General features: G+C 41.0%; 1 protein-coding gene across 3 annotated transcripts in view; it reads right to left on the bottom strand.

Moving 5' to 3' along the window:
* The window catches only part of PRKN (parkin RBR E3 ubiquitin protein ligase), a 604066-nt gene that overhangs the window by 84333 nt on the left and 495074 nt on the right, over window positions 1-24659 (bottom strand). For all 3 annotated transcript variants that reach the window (XM_081906896.1, XM_081906894.1, XM_081906895.1), the window contains one exon: window positions 5318-5379. In XM_081906896.1, coding sequence (XP_081763022.1) covers window positions 5318-5379 — 62 coding nt within the window. The remainder of the gene's footprint in view (window positions 1-5317; window positions 5380-24659) is intronic.

Raw genomic sequence — 24659 nt, 5'->3', positions numbered from 1 at the left:
TCAGAGGCACTGCATGGAAACCAAGCCAAGGTGTGTTGTCTGAACATCGGATCATTGTGAAGCTCTTTCCTCTGTTACTAATACCTGTAATCAAGGTTTGGCTTACTGTGCTGTGCAAACTGGGACATGTAGTCAAAACCTGGAAAAACTGTGGTTAATCTTAACTATGGTTAGCTGACACTACCTAGCTCTGACCCATAGTTTATGAAGCTGGTTTATTCCAACTAACCACAGTTTTGGGTTCAGGTGACATGCTAAACTACAGTTAATCTAAAGTGAAAGTAGAAGCTTCTGATTCCCTCTTTATGGCCACAGCAAAGCAGAAGAGGGAGCTCATAGTTTAGAATTATATCAGAACACAGCCATGCTATTCCTCTTGAACAGAAAGGCTGATAATCACAGCTACCCCAGCTCTGCAGTGCCTCCCATGCTTTGACAGAGCAGAAAGAGTATGGTTAAAGGTGGGGAGATAGTGTAAGTCTATCTCAAACACATCTGAAAGTCTGCGCCACACATGCTGAAGCTAAAGAGCTGCCAAAATTTCTGTTATCATTCTGCACCTGAAGTAAAAAGCTTCCAGTGTGATATAAAGGGCATTGCTGTTTTTGTTTTTTTTAATTTTCATGTACAAACAATACTTTAAAAAATAATCAATTCTGCTTTTGTAAGTTATTAGAAAGAAAATTGATTTACTGGGTTTGATTTGGAGGGAAAGTTGTATTTTGTCAGGGAATTTCACATTTTCTACTGGCTCAGTAGAGAAATCATGCCAAATCATTAAACTAATATTGCGCTGTCAAGATTTTTTTTTTTTAAAAAAATTGTGCTACCCAAGGTAATTAAATAGGTGCATCTGAAAAGAGAAGATCCTGCTAAATGCATTCACACGTTTTACTATCAAGTGATCGAGCTGTCTCCTGCCTTTGAATCTGAAGTATGTTTTCAAGGTACAGTGGTACCTCGGGTTACAGATGCTTCAGGTTACAGATGCTTCAGGTTACAGACTCTGCTAACCCAGAAATAGTACCTCGGGTTAAGAACTTTGCTTCAGGATGAGAACAGAAATCGTGCTCCGGCGGCGCGGCAGCAGCAGGAGGCCCCATTAGCTAAAGTGGTACCTCAGGTTAAGTACAGTTTCAGGTTAAGAACGGACCTCCGGAACAAATTAAGTTATTAACCCGAGGTACCACTGTACCTCTTTTCATTTTGCTCCCTTTTAATTCCTCCCCGCCCCCGCCCAAATATTATGTAGTCTTGTCTGAACCAGCGTATCACTGTAAGAAACAGCTGTACTGTTGTGAAATAAGCTACTTTCAAACGGGTTGAACAATTCACGCTTCCAATCATACCTCCTTGCCTTAAAGGGACATTAAATAATAATTTTTGAGATTGAATGTTCAAAAACAGTCCCATGTAAGCATGCATAGCATGGCAGTTGTTTTTTATTTGTTTGTTTGTTTGTTTGTTTATCATCATCATCAACCCCCCTTTTCCTCCAGTGGGATTCAAGGCGGCTTACAAATAAAAATAAGAACTGCTGAAAACAGAGACAGGAAATTATTTACAATTGGCACATAACAGTAACACTGGTACAGCTTTGTTAGCAACATAATTATACATAGACACATACATCCTAATCTAGTATCTCTTAGGTTGTTCTCCAAAAGAGGCGGGCAGGTCAGCCCCTATCTGCTTGGATTCTGACAGCCTTATATAATAATAATAATAATAATTTATTTATACCCCTCCCATCTGCCTGGGTTTCCCTAGCCACTCTGGGAGGCTCCCAACCGAATATTAAAAACACAATACAGCATTAAACATTTAAAACATCCCTAAACAGGGCTGCCTTCTGATGTCTTTTAAAAGTAAGATAATTGCTTATTGCCTTGACATCTGATGGGAGGGCATTCCACAGGGCAGGCGCCACTACCTGGTTCCCTGTACCCTCACTTCTTGGAGTGAGGGAACAGCCAGAAGGCCCTCAGAGCTGGACCTCAGTGTCGGTGCTGAACGATGGGGGTGGAGATGCTCCTTGAAAGGGAGGGTGGCATTTTGGAATTCCCACATTATAAAAATAAATAAATTACACAACTGGAAAAAAAATCAGGAGGAAGATTCCACCCCATCTCATTATTTGTTGTGCTTATCTTGTACTTGCAGGAGTTGTGTTTTTGTTTTAATGCAAGGGAGCTTGTAAAATTGTGGCACACCCACCCACCTGTAGTTGAAAATAGTACATTCCATTCACCACCTCTACATACAACCACATTATTTCCAACTTATTATGCTGCATGTGCAGATCAGGATTTAAATAAAGCAGGGAGGTGTAGACTGAACTGACCACAATTCCCAAATTGGAAAGAAGGGGAGAAACTGGAAAATATCTCTAGATCCTACTCCCTATACATTCAAAATAATCAGAAGCAAGATACTTACAAAATGGAAGCAACACAGTCATATCTGTTGTACCACTTTCACTTTCCCTACACTTCTCTGAATTAACCCATTGACAAACCAATAGGGTAGAAAAGCTCAAAATCCAAAATACCATAAAGCTCACGTACCTGCAAGGATTCCTGAAAGGTCTTCATTTATAAGCTTGAACTTTCAAAAACCCTCTCTTAAAGAGTGAAAGATATATTTGAGAAATTGGCTGCTGCATATTTTGTTGGTCCAGATGAATCACTGGCAGTGCAATATCTAAAGTATGCCCCACACAGATCAATTGGATTTACCACCATGAAAGTGTGTGTTGAATTGCAGCCTCAATGTTGAAAACTACTCTTTTGTAAAATAAGTTAAGTGGGACAGGCTTTTACTCACTGTAAACATAACTGGAGCAAATTGGAATATTTTAGTAAAAAGATAATTTTGCTTAAAAGGGTCATGGGAACATTTGCTACATTTATAATTTATACAACTCACTAAGAATATTTAAATCATATCTGCACAAAGCTTTGAGAATATATTCTGCCTTTATTGTTCACAAAAAGGAGATCCAAAGTCATTAAGTCCACTCAAAGGAACCAGATAAAGGAAGGAAAAAGAATGGGAAAGGAGTTTGGATATCAGTAACAGCACATCTTACAAAGAACGGCATATCTCAAAGGCAAGGGAAACACATTTATTGCTCTTCTCCAAAAACATGGTGTCACTGTCCCAAATTATTTCAAGACGTAATCTGGATGATAATAAAGACCCCCATGCGCATAATGAAAGAAAACTCTCAGATACAGTTCAGGAGTAGTGAACCTTTTTTGAGCCAAGATCTACATTACCCTCCTGGAAAGCTGCTGTGAGTCACCTAGTAGTGGATGGGTCCAGTCTTCAACCACAGAAACACACAATCTCTCTCTCTTTCTCCCTCTTTCCTTCCCACCCTCTCTCTAACACACACAAACACACACTCACTCCTGAAAATTGAAGCACATATTTCATTCCTCATAATACCACACAACTTCACTTTCCATTTTCTCCATAGACTTTAAGAAAAAAGTTGGGCTCTCCAACATCCCTTATTTGCGCTGACTGTCCAAAAGGCAAACGTAGCTCAGTAATCCTAGCAGAATTAACACAAATAAGGTCAATTCACAGTTGAATTTTGAGTCCTGCCTTACAGCTATTTAAGGCCTCAAACTTCAAAATGCAATTGCATGCTGAAGCTTGCGAGGATGCAATCGCAAAACTAATGACTACTTTTTGCATATTTGGAAAAACACACATCTACCTCTGAGCTGAGACCTTTCCCCCACATGCTTTATTCTTCTTTTATCAGGTATTCCTGCAGAGGAAAGAGGTACAACTATGCACAACATCATGTCCCTTCTCCTAACAACTGCTCCCCACTGAACACCTGGTGGTTGGAAGGAAGCCCAGGGGCCAGATGAAATAGCATATACTGTACTCTGATACTAATAATGCTCAGTGACCAAATACCTCATCCAAGAGATCATTATCATCGTGTGGGATAGTTTCTGTCTCACCTTTTGCATGCATGCAAGGGTTCAGCTGAGCAAGCACCTTCGGCAAGTCCCTTGGTTATGAACTTATTCACTTGGGAAGAACTTAGAGGCACGTTGTTCTCTCCCAGGTTAGTCCACTTTCTTTCTTTTGGAAGAATGTAGATTCAAGAGCAGGGGCTACTACTGGCTTCCTGCTCCCAAAACACCACCTTGTAAATCTTCCCAACTAGGAGATACACACAACCTGTTTTCCTTCATGTTTGGTTCCTGACATAGGAACTTCCTGACAAAGGACACACAGCTTTGGGCAGGACAGTTAAGGATGGCTGTTACTTTCCTCCCCTGGGGTTTGCTCTTAATTGGAGAGTACCTGTTCATGGGGTTGTTTTTTCTTGAAAACTATTTTTGGAACCTCCTTTTGAATCTTTCTGTCGACTGGATGGACACCTGTTTAAAACCTCATTTTTGTGACCCCTGATGTATTGGGTGTAAACTATTTTACTTCTTTATAAAGCAAAGAGTATGTGATTTAGTTTTGGCTAAGTCTTTTGTGGGGAACACATGTTAAAAGGTGGATGTGAGTGGATACAATGTAGGCCTCTCTGTCCAGGTTTTTAAACCCCTTGAGGCAACCAATGTTGTGCAGCCATTCAGCAAAAGGAAGACAAAGGGATCGGTTAGATTTTCTAACATCTCTCCCCAAATCTCTCTCTCAATGCATAGATGCTATTCTTAATCATAAATTTAAGGTGGGCATGCATTCTGCAAGCCCAATCCTGAAAAAAGCAGTTCAGTTCCTTCCAAATGTAGACTGATTTTATAAAGGCATTCAAAGGGTACAGAATCTGCCCGCTGTAGCTCTGAATTTTTAAAAAGGGAAATGCATGTGTGTATCTCACTTAATCAGCCTTTGCTGTGACTCGGCCTGAAAGCTGACCTATAGTGAGGGCAGAAAACCAGATTTTCAAAAACTGCAGAAATACAATCCTAAGCCAAGCATAAGGAGATCACACCAAGCAAGAATATGTCTTCAGTTTAAGCAGACATCATTCCCCTGTTTGTCTGTCTGCCATTTTACACTGCCTGTTTACTGCAGCAGCCCAGAGTTGAAAAACTGTGGCAGATAGCAGATGTACCAATTAATAACTTGTCAAGGCTGATGGATAGAATGAAAAAAAGCCTCTTACACACAAACATATATACTGTGTGTGTGTGTGTGTGTGCCCCATTCCAATTTCAGGGCACAGAGAGGGTCATGAGACACATGGTGCTTCCCCAGAGAGAGACGAAGCTGTCTCATTAGCGTCTATCTTTCATGACACCATGACGCTGCCTTTCAGATGTTAACTCACCTGCTCCTCGCCCAGAATTCTGAAGTGATGCAGCTCTTTAATCAAGGAATCTGGACAGCCAGCTGCAGTAAAAGAACACAGAGAAATACAGCTTAGAACTTATTTTCATGGGCTCTGGGAGTGTGATATACTGCGAGGAGACACAGAGATGTAGCATCAGAGATGGATACCCAGCTTAAGTAGCATCGTAAAATGTTATTGAAAACTGGAGTAGATATACAGTATTAGCCGACAATCCTGCTATACCATATTTCAGAACTTGCTAGGAATGCTTTGAAGGATTGTAGTCTTCATCTTTATAGTCTGGCCTTCTCTCCGTGGTATGATGAGAAAGCAAGAGATTAGCAAGGGAGAACTTTCTGTAGGGTATTATCTTTTTTTAATAATAACAACAACAACCAGCAACACGGCTTATGAAGGAGAGGGACTCAGGTATAAACATTATGGGAGCTTTGAGATGGTTAAGCTTACTACCAACGAGGACTTATCTTTAATAAGAAAATTAATTTGTTTTCTTTTTATTCACATCTGCTAGAGTCGGGTGAATGGGGATGGCATTTGGAAACCCCTGGAAACACCCTTTTCCATCTCATGGGACTGCTGCTTGTGGAAAGACCAAGTGTATTCGTAGGGCCAGCGCCACACTTGGAGGCCCTTGGCATGGTCCCAGCCCAACCTGGGCCCGCCTTGTGGCGGCTACGGTATGGCGTGGCATACGTTCTCTGTTCCTGCTGCTGCTTTGGCAATAGTGGTGCCACTCACTGCCCTCCATAGTGTCACCCAGTGGCGTAGCGTGGGTTGTCAGCACCTGGGGCAAGGCAAGTAATTTGTGCCCCCTAACCTGTGGATTTGCACCCCCTAACCCTAACCCCCAGATGTTGCGCCCAGTGCAGCCGGCCTCCCTGCAGCCCCCACGCTACGCCACTGGTGTCACCAAGCACATGTCAGCAGTTAACAGGAAGCAGCACTGTTAAATGGGGGCTAAGCTTGACTCCCATCTATGGTGGCCACACCCCATCTCACTACCCAAAATGCAATGCCCAGGGCACTACATTTTGACTGACTAATAATGGTAGGGGGGCTGCCATGGATGAGTGCTGAGCTTGGCTCCTCTTAAAAAGTGCCCCACCACTGAAAAGCATCTGGGGGCCTGAAGGGCAGGGCAGGGAGTGGTGCCATCAGTGCCCTGGGCACCCATAACCAGTGTCCAACAATATATTATCTACACACACACACAAACATATTTCATCCCCCCCCCCCCGAAAAAATCAAGAGTGACCTATTTATACAGAGTGATAGCTCTCCAGGATTTGGGGGAATGGTTTACTCTCAGATTATAAATTTTGAAGGAAGTGTTAAAGATGTAACCACTCTGGAAAGTTAAAAGAAGAACACATTGTCATGAAATACTCTGCTTTTCCCAGGCACAGTCCACGTTTAAAGTTCTGTTTTCAAGTGCCCTTACCTCCTGCCCAGTTTTTCCCATGAAAATTTGCTCTTTAAAGCTCAATCCGAGCAAACATTAATCTGCAGAAAACCCAAATTGACCTTTATTCCAATTCAGCTTTTAAGAGCAAGTTTTCACAGGGAAAGCTTCGGACAAACCAACAAAACATTCAAACATGGAGTGTTAAACCATGTATCTTTGCTTGGAAAGAGTAGGGCAAGAGGTTCAATGTTATACCAACTAAAGGTTAAATAAAAACCCTTTTGTTTCATGATGAACCATGAATGCCAAAGCTTAAGAGGGAAAATCTGCAGCCCTAGCACTCACATCCATTTTGCATGGCCTGCACTAATGGTTAATTACCAGTCTTTCACATCTCTCTCTCTCTCTCTCTCTCTCTCTCTCTCTCTCTCTCTCTCTCTCTCTCTCTCATAGCCTCAATATAGCAACTCTCTCTTGTATTCTCCCTGTAAAGTATAACTTTACAAAAGGAGCCTGAGCTAAAAAGGAAAATACTCAAATACTCAAAAAAGAAAAGAAAGAAAACTTGGTGGAACCAAAGGAAATGAGAAAGGGGAAAGAAGTGGATAAGTGTCTTTAAATAGTAGCTAAACAATTGTATTATCCACACTTACGCTTCCTCCACTCTTTCTAGAGCTTTCTCTAGAAAACAAGCTCTCTAAAGCTCAATTGCTGCAAACGGCAATCCATGGGTAACCTAAATGGACATTTGCTCCGATTGAGTGCTAAAGAGTGAGTTTTCATGGGGAAAGCTCCAGGGCAAAAAGTCAACAAGGCTCGGACACAAAGCTTTTAAGTATGGACCTGTGCCTGAAAAGAATAGGGCAAAAGCTACGTGTGGGTAAGATCTCAGATTAGGTAGATCAAGAGACTAGAAAACTTCAGTAAAAAGCTTTATTTTTTCTCCACTGCAGATGATATGATCCCAACAAGATGAATTCTACCTAGATTTTCATTAGTGAAATAACTTATGCAAGGTTTTGTAGACTGTTACAACATCTAAAAGAGAACCAAAACAATTCCTCTAGTTTTACTCCGTGTTTTGCCCTTGATTTTTTATAACATGTTTTTCAATGGGCTATGAAGCCATTAGGTGTGTCTAGCAGTGACATGACCAAGGATACTCTATGACCCTGGATCCAGAATCCAAAAACCAAAAGTCTCTAAAACTCCCACAACCTTGGCAGAAATCTATGCAGTCATAAGTTCTGTTAAAGCCCTACTGTTTCAGCAATTATCTGGGATGAGGGAAGGACTGTTAAAAACTCTTTATCTCTCATGTATAGTTACACCCACAGGTACTTACTGCACATATAATGAATGAAAATAGCAGGCTGTGCAGATGAGTAACAAATCATAGAGTGAAACCAAATGGACTTTTGTTTTTCTGGATCTTTTATTCCATCTAAATAATATATTTTCCTTTAAGATAAAATATATACTTTCCCATGCATTAATGCCATCATTATATTATCACCATAACAATATAGGAATTTACATAGAAATACATCCTTTCATGCTGATCAGGATAAAAAAGAAATTCATGGCTGTTTAGTAGCCCCCCCACCCCGACTAGCAAGAAATCCCAGAATTAGTGAAATTGCAGATTCTAAAAACAACCAAACACAATACTGGTTGATTCTTCTTTTTTAATTTTAAGAGATACCAGCTTTGGGATTTACACAGAAATGAACTCAATTTTTTTAGCACTGAGATGATTTATATAAAGCACAGAAATAATGATTTGCAATGGAAACAAAGCTGGAAATATTGCGTTGACATCACAATACCCTAATAAATACTGATTCAATCCTCCAGTCATTTTCAGATCTCTAAACTGCTGAAACTAATTAGAATACTGATGTAAGTGAAAGACCTTTATCGTTCTTGTGTCCGATCCAGTGCAGAAGAATTGTACCTCCATGACACTCTAATTACTCTTGAGGTGTCAGGCAGTGATGCCTAAAGATAGAGACTTCATTGTACGAGAGTTAATTAAATGCTTTGAGGTTTGTAGCAACCGTCTTGCTTCCACCATGTGAAAAACAATAAGCTGGCGGAAGGGATCAGCTCACACATAAGTCATAATAATAATAATAATAATAATAATAATAATAATAATAATAATAATAAAATTTATTTATATCCTGCCCTCCCCAGCCGAAGCCGGGCTCAGGGCAGCTAACAACAATAAAATAGTACAACATACTAAAATCATTCATTATAAAATTAATTCAAATCAAATTGATGGCAACCATTGGGCTAGAGATTCTGTGAAGATTGCCAAAGGAGGGAGTCAGGCTGTGCCCTGACCAAAGGCCTGGTGGAACAGCTCTGTCTTGCAGGCCCCCCGGAAAGATGTAAAGTCCCGCAGGGCCCTAGTCTCTTGTGACAGAGCGTTCCACCACATTGGAGCCACAGCCGAAAAAGCCCTGGCTCTAGTTGAGGCCAGCCTAACCTCTCTGTGGCCTGGGACCTTCAGGATGTTTTTATCTGAAGACCGTAAGTTCCTCTGTGGGACATAGCAGGATAGAAACCTTATTGCTGATGGACAGCAGAAAGACAATTATAGTGCTATTTTTTATGATATTGTGTTGTGTGAACTAAGCCCCAAAGTGATGCCTTTGTCTATAAAATGAGGCCTAGAAATATTTAAGGGAGTACGTAAATTCAATACAAGGGGAGGAATTCAATGTTGTACTGATTGTTCAATCAGGAAAAGCATTTCTGCTTGCCAGACAGAACAACCCTTCCCTCATGCCCCTGTGTGCTGTTAGGAAGGTTCTCTGACCACTGCCCGCCTAGCTAATTTTGGAAGGGGCATGAGGGGAGGAAGTGGGGAAGCCTTGTTGCACAGTCGGAAGTCCTTACACAGACTTCTGATGATGGGACTCATTAGTTGAATCCCACCCTTGGTATCTCCAGGTTGAACTAGGAGAGACCCAGGTCTGAACGAGCCAGAAAAGTCATTGCCATTCAGAGAAAATGGTACTGAGCGAGACAGACTATTGACTCTGACTCAGTTCAAGTCAGTTTTCTGTGTTCCTAATGGCACATTCCAGCTGACTAGGATTGTCTCTCAAGCAGAAAACAGGAGCCAACCAAGACGGAAACAGAAGTGCCTGAACAGCTGAATTCAAAGAGTTTGCATCCAGGTGCATTTCCTTCTCCTAGAGCTCCCCCTTTGCCTTTCACATTTAAAGAAGCAACTATAACACTTCCCAGGGAGTAGTAGCACTGAATGGAACAGCAAAACCATCCCCACATACAAAGCTGTGCCATTGGATATACATGCAGTGATATGGGTGATATCTTCATTGTGTTATCCCAGTGATGGCCAAACTTGGCCCTCCCACTGTTTTGGGACTACAATTCCCACCATCCCTGACCACTGGTTCTGTTAGCTAGTGATGATGGGAGTTGTAGTCCCAAAAATATAAAGTCATCTACAAGTCATGCAAGTCTTTCCATGGTACATTATTGCACCAAACAGAAGTATCTTCTATCCCACTGTGTGTATTAATGCACAAAGCCTTCAGATTGAAATTATAAACAAACCTACTAAGGAATAAGGCTCATTGGACACCATGAAACTTACTTTTTAGTAAACGTGCACAGGGTTTTCTAATAAGCAAATTGTTCTCATAATTTTGACAGCATTTAAGTAATTCAAAGAGTTTTGGAGTCCTTGTAGGTTCCCTTCCATTAACATTATTCCTGTGGAGTAAGTCTATATCATGCCCATTGTGTTGATGGGTATTTTGAGACTTGCCCAAAGCCTCCCAGTGTTCCCATGATGCATTTTTTTTAAAAAAAACATTCAGTATCCTAGGCTCAAGTCTGCAACTCAAAGCTCAGGTCCCGCTTGTCAGTTTCCCAAAGGCATCTGAAAAGAGAATGTGTGAGTACACAATGCTGGACTGGAAAGTCCTTTGGTTTGATCCAGCAGGGCTTCTGTCTTGGAAGCTACTGGTCTACGCTGACTCTCCACTTTCTAGGAGGCCAACCTAAAAGTCTCTTAGGAAAGATTTGTGGCAACTTGATTTTAACTGTCCTGTCTCTTCACAGCTTACACATCACAAGCAAAAGGAGTGCAATTTGTGCACACATCTAATGTGCTTGCACAGTAACTGCCAAGAGAGCCTCGCAAGAGACTGGAATAGATAAAACAAATGACATGAAATGCATTACTGGCAATGTACACAGTGTGTCAGCTGCAATGGGGAAAATTCTGCTGGACTGATTATCTGCAACTCTGGCCTCCGCAAGCAGAAGCGCTTTTCATTTTAATGCATGCTTTAAAGCTAAATTACTCAAAGTAAATGAACCGCTATAGCTATTTGCTTCAAACATACTTCCTGGCTAATCTTTATGGCAGAAAATAGCAGCAGGGGGGAAAAGTCTGCATTCTAGAGAGTTTTTTTATTTTTTTAATCTATACACGTATTCAAAGCACAGGGCTTTATTGTAATCTCAGTTTTGGCCAAATTAAAGGAATTTTATGGTGCCAGGAGCTGTTACTTTTGACAATTTAATTGATATTTTAAAACTCTGCTGTATGATAGACTATCCAAATAAGCTCAGGGCAGAGATGTTTCCAAAACCAATTCCAAGCCTGTCTAGTAAGATTGGTAGTGCAAGATTTTTAGATTAGCTACTAGGGGCCACTTGTCACTTTACATGCTAAACCTGATTACTGCACATACAGTGGTGTTTTGAATAGTGCTTCCCACAACAAAGTAGTATAGAAAAGTGTAGATGATGTTTTTAAGCACCCATGTAGACACGTTGGGGACCATAAAGTATGAAGCTACCATGATACTCCTTTTCTCAAGTTGTGGCACTGATGTCTAATTTTGGAGTAAAATGTGGTGAATTATTTGTGGATTTAATAGACTGAGCTTCTGAAAAAGGCAAGGCAATGAGAAACAACACGTATCTCACTTTTGAAAATCTTGGCCAATTCATGATTATATGTTTGAGAAAACCCCACCTTTTTGTGCTTAGAAATCTATGGAAACAGGATATAACAAATTTTAATTTAACCACTTCACAAGCTGAATGGGACTGGATGTTTGAGAACATCCCAGCAGCATTATTAAGTGCTGATCTAAAAGAAAGAAACAGATAAAGATCATATTTCATTGGTACCTAACTGAAAAAATTGTAGACAAGACATGCAGTGCCTGAGATGCAAAACAACCAACAACAACAACAACAGCCACCCAAAGGCAGATTTTATGCATATGAAAATAAAATAATTTTGGACCACAATTCTGAATGTAATACAGGAAATGTGACCTTACTGACAACAGCAAAACTTTGTATGGAAACTCTCAACCTACCCTGCAGCAGCAGTAGAATGGCTGAAGAAAATGGGGGAGATTGCTCTGTTGAGAAGGCTGACATATAATAGTAAAGCACTGAAAACCTTGATTCATGACTCAGAAGGTCCTGAGAACAAGTAGTATTCAAGCAAATGGGAGCATACTCTGAACCTGGAGGAAGGGAAACTAATGATAACCTCATGGAGTACTTATTCCTCAAAAGTTACACTGACTTATTGTTGCCTTCAATCTTTGTAATACTATGATCACTTCCTAATGTGGCAGTGGGGACTTTTCAACCCGAGGGCCATATTCCTTGTGAGCACCTTTCCAGGATCCACATCCCAGGGGTGGTTAAGTGAGTAGGGACAGAGATAAAAGTGCACACAGGAGTAAACACAACTCTGGCCTTTGTAGAGTAGACTACGTTACTGCCACACCAAAGCCAGCGGTTTCTACAATCACACATGTTGTATCTCTCCATCCTCCAAGCAAGAGGCATGACCACATTTTAAGGACACATTCCAGCCAGATACAAGCACCCAAGGAGGGTACAGAGCAGAGCTGGTGAAGGGTTTGGCTTAGGGAAAATCCTAAAACAGCATAGGCAAACTCGGCCCTTCAGATGTTTTGGGTCTACAACTCCCATCATCCCTAGCTAACAGGACCAGTGGTCAGGGATGATGGGAGTTGTGCATCTGGAGGGCCAAGTTTGCCTATGCCTGTCCTAAGAGCTAGACAGAGAATTCTGGAGGGCCACCTTAGTCACTGGGCCTGAGGTTTCCCACCCCGTGCTAATGGATTGGATCTGTGCAACTATTAGATTTTGTTGGACTACAACTTCCATCATTGGACATGTTGATTGTGGTTGATGGGAAATGTAGCCTAACAATATCTGGAGAGTACCACATTGGCTACCTTTGACTTTAGCCCTCCTTTGCTGCCTGGAAGCCACCATAGAGCTTCTGTTAGTGCAGGTGACTTCTGGACCACTTCTCTTCTGCTCAGCATTCTGCTCTCTGACTGTTGATACTGCTGGACAGCTCCTCACCTTTCTCTGATAGGAATACTTCTCCTTCACTACAGAAATCAGTCTTGGGTTTTACAAGCTGTGTAATTTATATTTACTAAATCCGGTTGAACATTGCTGTTTACATCTTGAGGCTGAATGCACAACAGACTTAGAAAACAAAGTAATATCAAACAGGATTTTATTATATTTTTTAAACTACAGGAGTATCTGTAACCATCTTCCTCTAGTCCATATCCTCTCTCTATTGGCACTGTGTCCATAAATATTGCAGTGGAAACCTCATGGCATGAATAAGGGTGAAAGGCTTTTTGCACGGTTGGCATACTAGATATTTAGCACAATCAACCCAGTTCATGAAAAGATTTTTCTTCTTCATCTTTTATTCAAAAAGTAGTTGGAATTTCCAAAGCAAGCTCTGCTCTTGGATTTCTACCTTCATGCTGGCACCGGTGTTTGATGATTATCGGCCCTTTTCAGAAAGCAAGAGCGAGGTCAGGAGTTTTCAGCATGTGGTGAAGAACAATCCTAAGAGGGGAAGTTGTCTTCTAAAAAACAACAACCAACCAACTGTAGCTGAATAAAAGTCACCATGGAGCAAAAACAGCTGTCTAAGAATTCTGTTTCCAACTTACTAGAGGTTACAATGACTGCTAGAATGAACAGGTAAAAGGCAAAAAGGACAGTCATTTTTGAAAGAGCAATGAAACTGAAGTAGGATGCTTTTTAACCAAATAGCCTATAGAAAAATAATGTCTGGCCTCGAGTTAAAGTGATTTGGAGAAGGAGAAAAATATTTAATCACCTCTCCAAACTCTGTTTTCAGCTGGAAAATCAAAGCATTTGTGCGCTCTATTAGCTTACTATCACCAGAAACATTATTGTTGGCAGGAGGTGGCAAACAGCAGGAATAAGCTCCAGAACTCTAAAGTAGGTTTTGAGGTTGCTTTGGGTCCTAGATCCAAACTCCTTAGCCAAAACTCAAAACACACATTTACTATGGAACATAATGATAAGTGATTTTCAGTGATCCAAAAGCAGCAATGTTCACAGTTGCTACTTCATTTTGAGGAAGGGCTATAGCTCATTGCTAGCGCCTATGTGTGCAGAAAGTCCCATATTCAACCTCTGGCATCTCCAGGTGAAGCTGGGAGTCCCTTGCCTGAAACCATGGGAGAGCCACTGTAGATGATACCAGGCTAGATAGACTAAATCTTCTGACTCAGTAGAAGGCGGCTGCCTTGTTGTTGGACTCTGTCTGTCTCAAGAGACAATGGAGTGTGTCCCCAGGGGTGAAGACAAACCACTGGAGAATCACAGCGCCTGCTGTGGCTGCAGAGACCGGCAACTCGTGGCTGTTGCCCCCCACGTTTATTTGCATTAGCAGCTATGTTCCACTTATTTTGCTAGGATACGTATTAAAAGGAGATAAGGAGTACACTTCATCATGTGCAGTTCTTTTGAGTCACATTTGTGAATCCAGCATTAGCCTTTCAATGGGAGTTAGAACAAATATTTAGACTACTACACAAATGCCTCAGACTTAAATTATTCTAGTCTACAAATAAATAGCTCACAAACACACATTCAGCCAAGAGAGACTTACCGTATTTTTTTTTTTAAAAAAACACAGAACATTGATATTATGCGCACAATTAATTAAATATTTGGACAAGAGACAATGGATTGCTCCTTTCAAAATCAAAGCTATGCCCTATAGATGACCAGCCTTATTTTCATGCATCTGATCTCCTGCTTAACTGACAACATACATTTCCCTTTCTCGCCCTCACCGCCAATATCCGTAATCACATCCTCTCCTCCTCTGTGCTCTGTGATAGAACCTGGCACTCTTTCCCTCTTCTGCAAAATGAGGACAATTTTGCATTTCACCTTAATCAGATCAAATTAGGACAGGTGGTAACCCTGCAGGCAACATAATTATGAAAAATGCCAGCATTCAATACACACTGTCCTTCCACAACCTCCCAATCTAATAGGACATCACAGTACATTTTAAACTGACAGTTTGGAATTGAAACGCACTGGAGGATAATATTCCGCCTTCCTTTACACCAATATAAAACTGAAAAAGTGTCAATGATGTCACTGAACTTATCCTTACAGGCTTGATCTTGACTGCACATGAGATTTAAAAAACAGCAATGGAATGTAACCTGCTTCCATGCAAAATATAATAACAGATGAAATAACATTGTATATGACATGTCATTGTGCTTCTTACATTACGAGCAATGACTAATACTCTGCTGATGAAAATCCTGGAAGGCATAATTAGTGAAGACGGTGAATGTAGCTTGCTTATCAAAGAGACAAAAAAATTAAAAAGGTCACCCACTGGTGTTTCCCAGGGTAGAAACTTGCACTGCCGTCCGTAATAGATTGCTTCAGAGTAAGCAGGTTGTGCATTGTTGATGGAGACTGTAATCAGCAACAGAACTTACAATGAGAATAGGGGATTTGGATTGCAAACCACAATGATTTTCCTCATCTAGCCCCAATAGGTTGTGATCTTGTTGAACAGCAGACTTTCAATGAGAAGGTAGGTAAACCGCTTTGACACATGCTGAAAATCGGACCTAAGTATCAACTGCATCATTTGGATAACAAATGCAGCTTAATTTAGGATTCTTTTCCTTAGAAGAACAAATAATATACTCGGACAACAAATAATATACAAAACACCCTGAAAAATAAAGGCAATATATATCACAAAGAGAAAATTTTTCAGTGTCTCAGAATTACAGTCTTACTCCAATGGAAACAAATTAAGCAGCCCAAACTTGACTGCTGGGATCACATTATTAGTTATATAATGGTATTTCAGAAAGAATGTATTGCTTCAGCTCTGTCAGGGAATGTCAAAGGATTTCTTTATGGCACAAAATTTACTCTTTGTATAGGAAATAAACAAAACACTTTATTATCTGGTCTTATCCAGTGTTAGTCATCCTGAGAGTAAACCCACTTAAATCAATGGATGTCTTTTGATTTCAGTAGGTCTACTGTGTATAATTTAGCTAAATATCACCCATAATTAGGATAAAAATGCAATCGTTATAGCTCAATTTGTGATAGTGAATTCCATAGTTCAACTATGTGCTGCATGAATAGGTACTTTATTTCATCGCTCCTGAATCTTCCAACATTCAGCTTCATTGTATGGTCCCAGATTCTAGAATTATGAGGGGGAGAAAAACTCCTCCCCTATTCACTTTCTCTACGCCATGCAAAATCGTACACACGGCTATCACATTCTCCCTTAGTTGTCTGTTTTCTAAACTAAAGAGCCCCACATTTAACTGTTCCTCAAAGGGGAGTTGCTTCAGCCCCTTAATAATTTTGGTTGTCCACATATAGAGGGTAACTATACTCGGAGGGCCACAGGTTCTGCACCCCTGTCATATTAGAATCACCTGCAGCAATCTCTCATTATGTGAAAATACCAGTCCATGCCTTCTTCCAATGCTTTATCCAGAACAGCTGTTGTCCTAGTTTTTCTTCCAACATTTAATAGGCAGTTACTTGGTGATCTAGCTCTAAAGATATGTGAAGCTGTAATGTGTATTAAAAGAGTGTGTGTGTGTGTGTGTGTGTGTGTGTGTGTCTTAAAGCATACCCAGAGCAACCTTCTGTGCCAGGTCAGTTTGATAGATCCAATCTCGTTTGTCACATGCCAGCTGCAGCATTCCCCATTCTAACACCATATCATGTAGATTGTTGATTGTAGATCATGTTGATTGGTGCCAGTGCTACTGGTACTTTGGATTTTGCAAAGGTGGACCTATTGAAGAACCACCTTTGTCCCATACATAACACTTCCCACCTGAGCCCATTTCCTTCTCATGCTAGAACCCTGCTTCCCCCTGCATTACGAGAGTAACTTCTGGTGGTGGTTGTTTATGGGACACAAACACTGAATTGTCCTATTTTGCAAACATGATGACCATGGGGCAGCATAAAACCCTGGAAGAATGTAACTGGTCATAATAAACTTTGTAGGTACTGTTGTTTTTATCCTCATTTTAAGGGCTTATTTGCCAGCACATCATGTTTGGAACTTGTTTTGTGTTTTCCAAAGCACTTACCAATCTTCTCCATTACTGACAAAATGATGATAATAGGAAAATATACACTATTGAAAACATACGTTATTATGTTAAGGAGATAGCTGGCTTTTTTATTTTATTTTGCTGGCCTTCTGTGATAAGAATGATTGCATGGCTCTACTTCAACTCAACTGATGATTTACTTGCCTTTCTAAACAGGAATACAATTTGTGAACACACTTATTCAAAATCACTATAATAGCTATAATTCCAAAAAAGGTTTCTCTGCCACATCCCAAGCTCAATCACTTTTCTCTTTTCCATGGCCAGCTTTCTGTTTTATTGAGACACTAGCCTTCCTGAAGAACCCACAACCATATATACAATTTCAAAGAGAAATTCGCACGCACACACACAGCCACACCTTGGTTAACTTATGCCTTTATGTGCAACTGTGGAGTTGCATACACATATTATATTTTGAGAAGCAAAGCTCCTCCCAACATTTTTTTGTACAAGCCCAGTTGAAATGGCTGGATGCTGTGGAAGAGAACTACAGGACTGCTGCCTGCTCACTTCCATTTTGTCCCCATGCTGCCATTTTTCTTTCCCTTGTTCTTACCTTCCCTTTCCATAACTGCCTAGCTGGCAGTAAAAGAGAGGGTTGTGATTACAGCTCCCGTTGTCACCCTTCAAATTCAGGGGTAGAAGCCTGAGCAAAGAAAAAGAAGTGCCTAAAAACACATAAAGATGGTGCCAAGTGTGCTGCCCTGCAGAGAATGTACCACAAGCTAGGGCCCACCACTGAAAAGGCCTGTTCTCAGGTTGTCACCCTCCAGACATCTTGCACATGAAGAAGGGCCTCAGTTCATGGGAAGAGAGGCGATCCTAGAGATACTTGAAAGCTCTGCCATGGCCTGGAAACATCTATTTTCACTCACTCACTTCCATCCAGCCAGTGGCGTAGCATGGGTTGTCAGCACCCGGGGCAAGGCAAGTAATTTGCGCCCCCTAACCCTAACCCCCAGATGTTGCGCCCGTTGCGGCCGGCCCCCCCTACACCCCCACGCTACGCCACTGCATCCAGCTGTTGTCATATTCCTGAAGGGATTACCCCCCTGAACATAGAAGATAAATTCAGAAGTGTATATTGATGCATGTCTCAAGCGAGAACGGTAACATGAGAGTGGTTGTTGCACAGCCCTTATTGATTCTAATCGGGAAAACATAACAGCACTACCCCGAGAATTCTGACTTGTGTCTCTGGAAGTGTAGACACAATTACAGTTTCTTCACACTAACTTCCCATTTCAGCTGTTAAGATTTACTTTTGATCGTGGCTCAGTTCCTGTGAGCTCGTCTAGACAAAGATTGTAAATTGTGATAAACATATTCTTCATGGCAGGATTTCCCCCCTTTAAGGATCATAAATTGAATGAATAGACAGAGGCTTTGGGGGTTGGTTTCAAGTGCTTTTCTCACTAAGCTATCTTACATTAATGGGATGTGTGGGACCCATACAATCAGAACAAACTAATCCAAACCAGTGTAGTACCCCTGTCCCATCCTGCCGATTAACAAGTCAATACGTCTAACATGATTTAAAAATGGGCTCTTCTTTGTGAGATACTTCTAATATTAAATCCTACTTTAAATTTGATTGTCACCCCAGCACAACAAATCCACCCCTCTTTTTATTGACTTTTTGTGGTTTAGAAAGTGATGGGGGGAACGCATTGAAAAGTGTGGGAGGTACAAATGATTAATGGGAAGATGTATAAACACCCCACTAGCGAATCAGGATGAATACTTATTGTCATGTAGCAAATCAAATTGAATGCTCAATAAATACCCAAATATAGCCTAACTTATGCAAAACCTTGTGCAAGCAAAGCAGGAAGGTTCCATAAGCAAGTGGTTATTATTACTATTTTGCTATTTATTAAATTTGTATGCCACCCTTTATCTGTTGACCTCTAGGTGGTTCACAGCATAAAAATACAACATAAAAAGACAAAATACATTATAAAAGCAAGGAAAAAACAACAACCCCCCTTCCAACCATCTGGAGAAGCCTACTGTCTCGTGGCCGGGGTGTGTGTGTGTGTGGGCTCTCTTCACTGTCAAGGCAGTATGCCTCTGGATACCAGTTTATGGGAATTGCTGATAGGGGGACAACTCTTGTGCTCAGGGTCTGCTTGCGAGCGTCCCCTAGGCATTGGGTTGGCCATTGTGAGAACATTATGGTAGACTAATTATGTAATTAATTATCACACTTATAACCCACCTTTCTTTCAAGGAGTTCAAGGTGGTATACATGGCTCTCTCCCCCATTTTATGCTCCCAACAACCCTGTGAGGTAGAATAGGCTGAGACTGGCCCAAGGCTGCCCAGTGATCTTCATGGCTGAGCAGGTATTTGAACCTTGGTCTCCCAGGCCCTAGTCCAACACTCTAACCACTACACCACACTACACTACACTACACTACACAACACTGGTCTGATCCAGCAGGCTCTTCTTATGCTCTTACGTTAATGGATTTTGATCCAACAGTGATGTCCACTAATGTAAGAGAAGGAAAGCAATTTTTGCCAATTCCCCCTCCTCTCCTGAGGGACTTGTAGTCTAAAAAGACAGCTGTACAGCGAGTTCATTGTTTTGATTGAGACGGAATTTATAGGCCTAGTGCAATATATTTTGCTGCTGAAAGCAGTGGACAAGATGGCATCCACATTCAATGGGCACCAGCTGACTGGAATGGGAAATGAGTTTTATTCAACATTGGTGATGTGATGATGGGATAATGTTCTCCACTGTACCTGAGGCAGCAGGCCAGATTAAGGACAGGCTGTATGGCAACAGGAGAGAATGGTTGGGGGACTCGGGAGGGGAATAGCCATGCTGCCCCCACCATCTGCTACCTGAGGTGGTGGTGCTGCACTCTGCCTAATGGTAGGGCCAATCCTGATTACTTGTCTGGTCCTGGCGCTTATTCTACTGCTTATGATGTTGCATGTGGAAAGCACATTCCAACTATCTATGATACTGAAAATTTTGTCATAGTAGCAGCCCAACCTTCATATAAACTTAAGCAAGGTTGCAAAAACAGAGTCCTAACAAAGAAGCTTGTGTAATGCTGCCAGAAGGTGCTTTAGCTTGGTTTTCCCCCCATCTCCAGGGGATGGAAGTTTCAACAACAGCTTACACATTTCAGAAAAGACATGTGGTCCAGCCCTCTTGGGACTGTGTGACTTCAGGAAAACACTGAGGAATACATATTTGATTGTAATTACTTCACATCTTTAAAAAAGCTGCAAATGGAAAATGTAACAGTGTAAGACAATAAAGTTTTAAGAATCCATCACTCTGAGGTCATGTACAACTGTGATACTGAATTGAGAGGGTTTGCTATCAAGACTCAACCCCATCCCAACCCATAATCCAGAAACTTTTAAATCAGGATTGGGGAACTTCCAGCCTGTGTGCCAATTTTGGCTGATTTTCCCGAACCATGAGTGCCTGCCCCACATATGATGTCATATGTGACAACATCTGCTGTCAAGGATTTCATTGGAGGAAGAACTTGAATTTCAGTTTCTGCTAAAATCTTTAATGAACTAATCAGTACAGTACATAGGCAAGGCAAAAGTTAAAAGGCACAGCAGGTGGATTGTATAACCTAGCCATACAATGAGTGATATGTTGCCATGCTCCTTGCTTTTGAATAGTGTGGCAAGCACAGCTTTTGTACAGCAAGCAAACTGCCTTTAGACACAGCAAGCAAATGGGCACTCCTTTGAGCGGGTTGGGTCTAAGTGGTCTCTTTGTGCTAGCATTGATGCCTCCATGTCCTAGGGGGCAGAGGAAGAGACAGCACCTGTTCAATGCATGGCTTGCCAGTCAGGACTAACTTTGGGGATGGAGCTCACCAACAGGAAAAACGTGAATGGAATTACAGTCATACCTTGGATCCCAAACGCCTTGCGAGTCAAACATTTTGGCTCCCAAATACTGCAAACCTGGAAGTGAGTGTTCTAGTTTGTGAACGTTCTTTTGGAAGCCGAACTTCCTGCAGCCAATCGGAAGCCACAGCTTGTTTTCCGAACGTTTTGGAAGTCGGACGAACTTCCTGAATGGATTCCATTCGACTTCCGAGGTACAACTGTATCTGATAGCACAAAAGCCAGATTTCACCATCCCCAACACACCATTTGATCCCTCCCCATGATCTGATCCATAGCATCTTCCTAGGGGAGCTACAAGACTTCTTGGGGGCTTAATGGAACCTGTCCCAACCCTGCCCAGGGTCATCAGACTCTAGCTTTTTGATTTCACACCCTTCCTCCTGAGCCTGCCACACGCGCACACCCCTAGACCCCTCAATGGAACTCATGACAACTGTGCAGTCAGCTGATCCCTGTAGAAAGCAAGACTGAACTCCCCAAGCATCAACTGGTGTACTGTGAGTTCAATCCTGCTTAGTCCAGGTGCACAAAAAGTTATTAAAAGTTTAAATAAAGGATATCTTGAGGCAGAGTAAAGGAGAGGTCATTGGTGAGAGTCATTCCAGTTCAAGTAAACTCTATGCCACTAGAGGTTGTTTTTTTTTAAAAAGCAAGGGTGACTTTGAACACGAGAATCTTGAGTAGCCAGTCAAATGCATGGTCATTTCTGCATCTGTCTGGAAGTGCAGAATCATCACTCATTATGGGCTGTCACTGTGCATATATTTAGTTGGCGGCATGGAGATGTCACATCCAAATCTATTCTGCAAAGTCAGAGAGGCTTATGCTGCCCATGTACACATAAAGCTTCACACCTGAGTCTGGGTGACTTGATTCAATCACTCCTGCGGCTGCTTCCAAGCCTGGTGTTATGATTCTGTTCTCATAGATTCAGAGGCTGATGCTGAATGAGATAATAGCCCAGTAGAGACTGTTTGCCCTTTATCCTACTAAATCAGGATATTAAATCAACTCACCAAATTTCTAAAATGCAGAATGATCCATTTGCCTTATTACCATTGATTTGAAAGAGCTGTAGGATAAAAGTGACTCAGATGATATAACACTTAATCAACCACATCTCAAATGGCTCTAGCCAATTGTGTTTTCCGTCTTCTTTTCAATCTAGGCAAAATTTATTCTAGAGGGGTGGAAAGTCCAATACATTTTTTCCAATAAAGGAAGACACAAAGGGTTTCACTGTGTGGTTTTAAGCCTTATGCAACTAAATGTCTTAAGGGGAAACAATTGTTAAATTTTAAAGACAGCTTAGGATAGTCAAAGAGATAAGTGGCCTTCTTTTTGACAGTGTTTTGTGATTATGTTTTCCAAGAGCCTCTCAAGTTGGAAGGTAATTTAAATAAGTGCTGCAGAGGTCAGAGTCAGAAGAACACACATGAACAAACACGGGCTGAAATAAACTAGTACACAGAACAGAGAAGCAGCACCTAATTAGTTTCCAGACAGTAAATTAATTTTGATGCAAGTGCTCCTTATCCAAGAACTTTCAAAATAGTGATGTACTTTTGGCTAGCTATAAGCTATGGCATTATTTCAGTAAACTGTGCATTAACTAAGAAAAAAAACCACATCAGCAGATAATTGCTTGTTTTTAAAAGGCATTTTCCCTGCTTTAACAGAACCCAGTTATCCATGCAAATGGTTGAGAGGCTAACTATCTTTGAAGTTACAACCCGGTAATCAGTCTGAAATAGACTCAAGGATGGAAATTAACAAAGGAAAATGGGGAGGGGGGGATGGGGGACAAGAAAAGTATCAGAAAGTTGTCAACAAATGTTCTCAACTATCAGACATTGGAGATGGTGGGGAGAGCCATAAAAGTGCTACAAAAAGCAAATAACAGACTGAAATAGAGACTTGACCATTTTAAATGGGTATAGTTTGGGGTTTCAGATGGGTGAATTTGGAGGAAGCAGTGTTTTGAGATGCACCTGCTTTTAACACTCCTTATGGACCTAATGGTCAGGGGTCTCTTTACCTTTACATGGCTGAAATCAGCCCCATAACAACTCAATATGGAAATTATTATGAAATGTTTATGTGTCGTGTATGTAGTGAAGAAACTGGGTGAGATGCAGAATTTATGCCAAGGAACTGACACCATGAGGCCATGAACTCACAGGCCAAGCTAGATGTCACAGCTGCTAATCCAGGATGATCACATGACCCACTACTGCTCCCTTGCATGTGGTTTTGGAAGCTGGCCTATCTTTTCACTTCTTAACTCCAGTCACCAGAATTGTTTGGCTACTATGAATTTGAACTGGATCACAATAAGTTTGTCTGCATTGCTTTTTTATCATTTCTTTAGAAGATTGTATCCAGTATTTTATCTTCTTTCTGACAGCTGCAGTAGATTCAGCTGATGTTTTAAATGAGCTATCCACATGTCTCCACAATTTCTGCCCTGAATAGCTACTGCTAATTTAGTGTGTGCCATTTATACTTAAAGTTATATTTTTCCCAGGTGTATCACTTTGCAAGTTCCAGCACTGCCTTTTATCTGCTATTTCATCGCCCACTCCTACACATTAAGACCTATTTCTGTAACTCTACATAGTAAAATTGCAAGCTGTCTTATCTTAAATAATGTTTGCACTTTTCCCGAGAACAGCAAAGCTTCTTAAAGACTAAGCACTCTATGTATTATGGCATAAGCTTCATTGGACTAGAGTCCACTTTTCTAGATCCACGAAGTGTTATCCTGAGTTACAATTATGCTTTTATGTGTGTGTTTGTACACAAACACAGACATACACATATACATATGTTTGTATGTGTTTGTATGTATATGTGTGTTGGTGGCGGTAATAGTGAGGTAGCGGGGAAATGAAATGCAGAAAGTACAGATGGTGATAATTATGTTATTAAGAGTGGCCATTTACAAGGCAAAACAGTTGTTGATGATAGCACAGACTTCCTGGCACAGATAAGGCAATTAACACATGTAATGTAAAAAAGAAAAGAAAAAGAGCAACAGATGATAAAAGAACATCTTGATGAATTTTAATTCAGTGATTTTATATTACTATACACCTTTGGAGTTCCTTGTTCAAGGATGGCCATTTTAAGGTTAGTTACAGTGTGTTCAGGTCAGTTATGTTTCTATACTGGTTTTTTTTAATGTTGCCATTGTGGATATCAGATTTGTGTCCATTTATTCTGTTGCATTGAAACTAGCCTGTTTGTCCTACATGGGAAGCAGAAGGGCACTGCTGGCAAATGATAGCATCTGCATACCCATCCCTGTGATATATATTATCACACTGGGAGATGAACAGGCAAATCAACTCTTGATGTGGTGATATTATTACGTCTTGTAATATTGTTGCCACTAGTAGACACAGGAACAGAGATGGCATCTGTTGTTGGTTCAGTTTTCTGTATGCCACTTAGAGATATTTTTAATATAAAAAGTGGT

This window comes from Podarcis melisellensis (genome assembly GCF_964234715.1).
Source record: "Podarcis melisellensis genome assembly, chromosome: 3".
Taxonomy (NCBI): domain Eukaryota; kingdom Metazoa; phylum Chordata; class Lepidosauria; order Squamata; family Lacertidae; genus Podarcis; species Podarcis melisellensis.
Note: the sequence above shows the minus strand (reverse complement) of the source record. Positions and strands in the feature narration are given on the sequence as shown.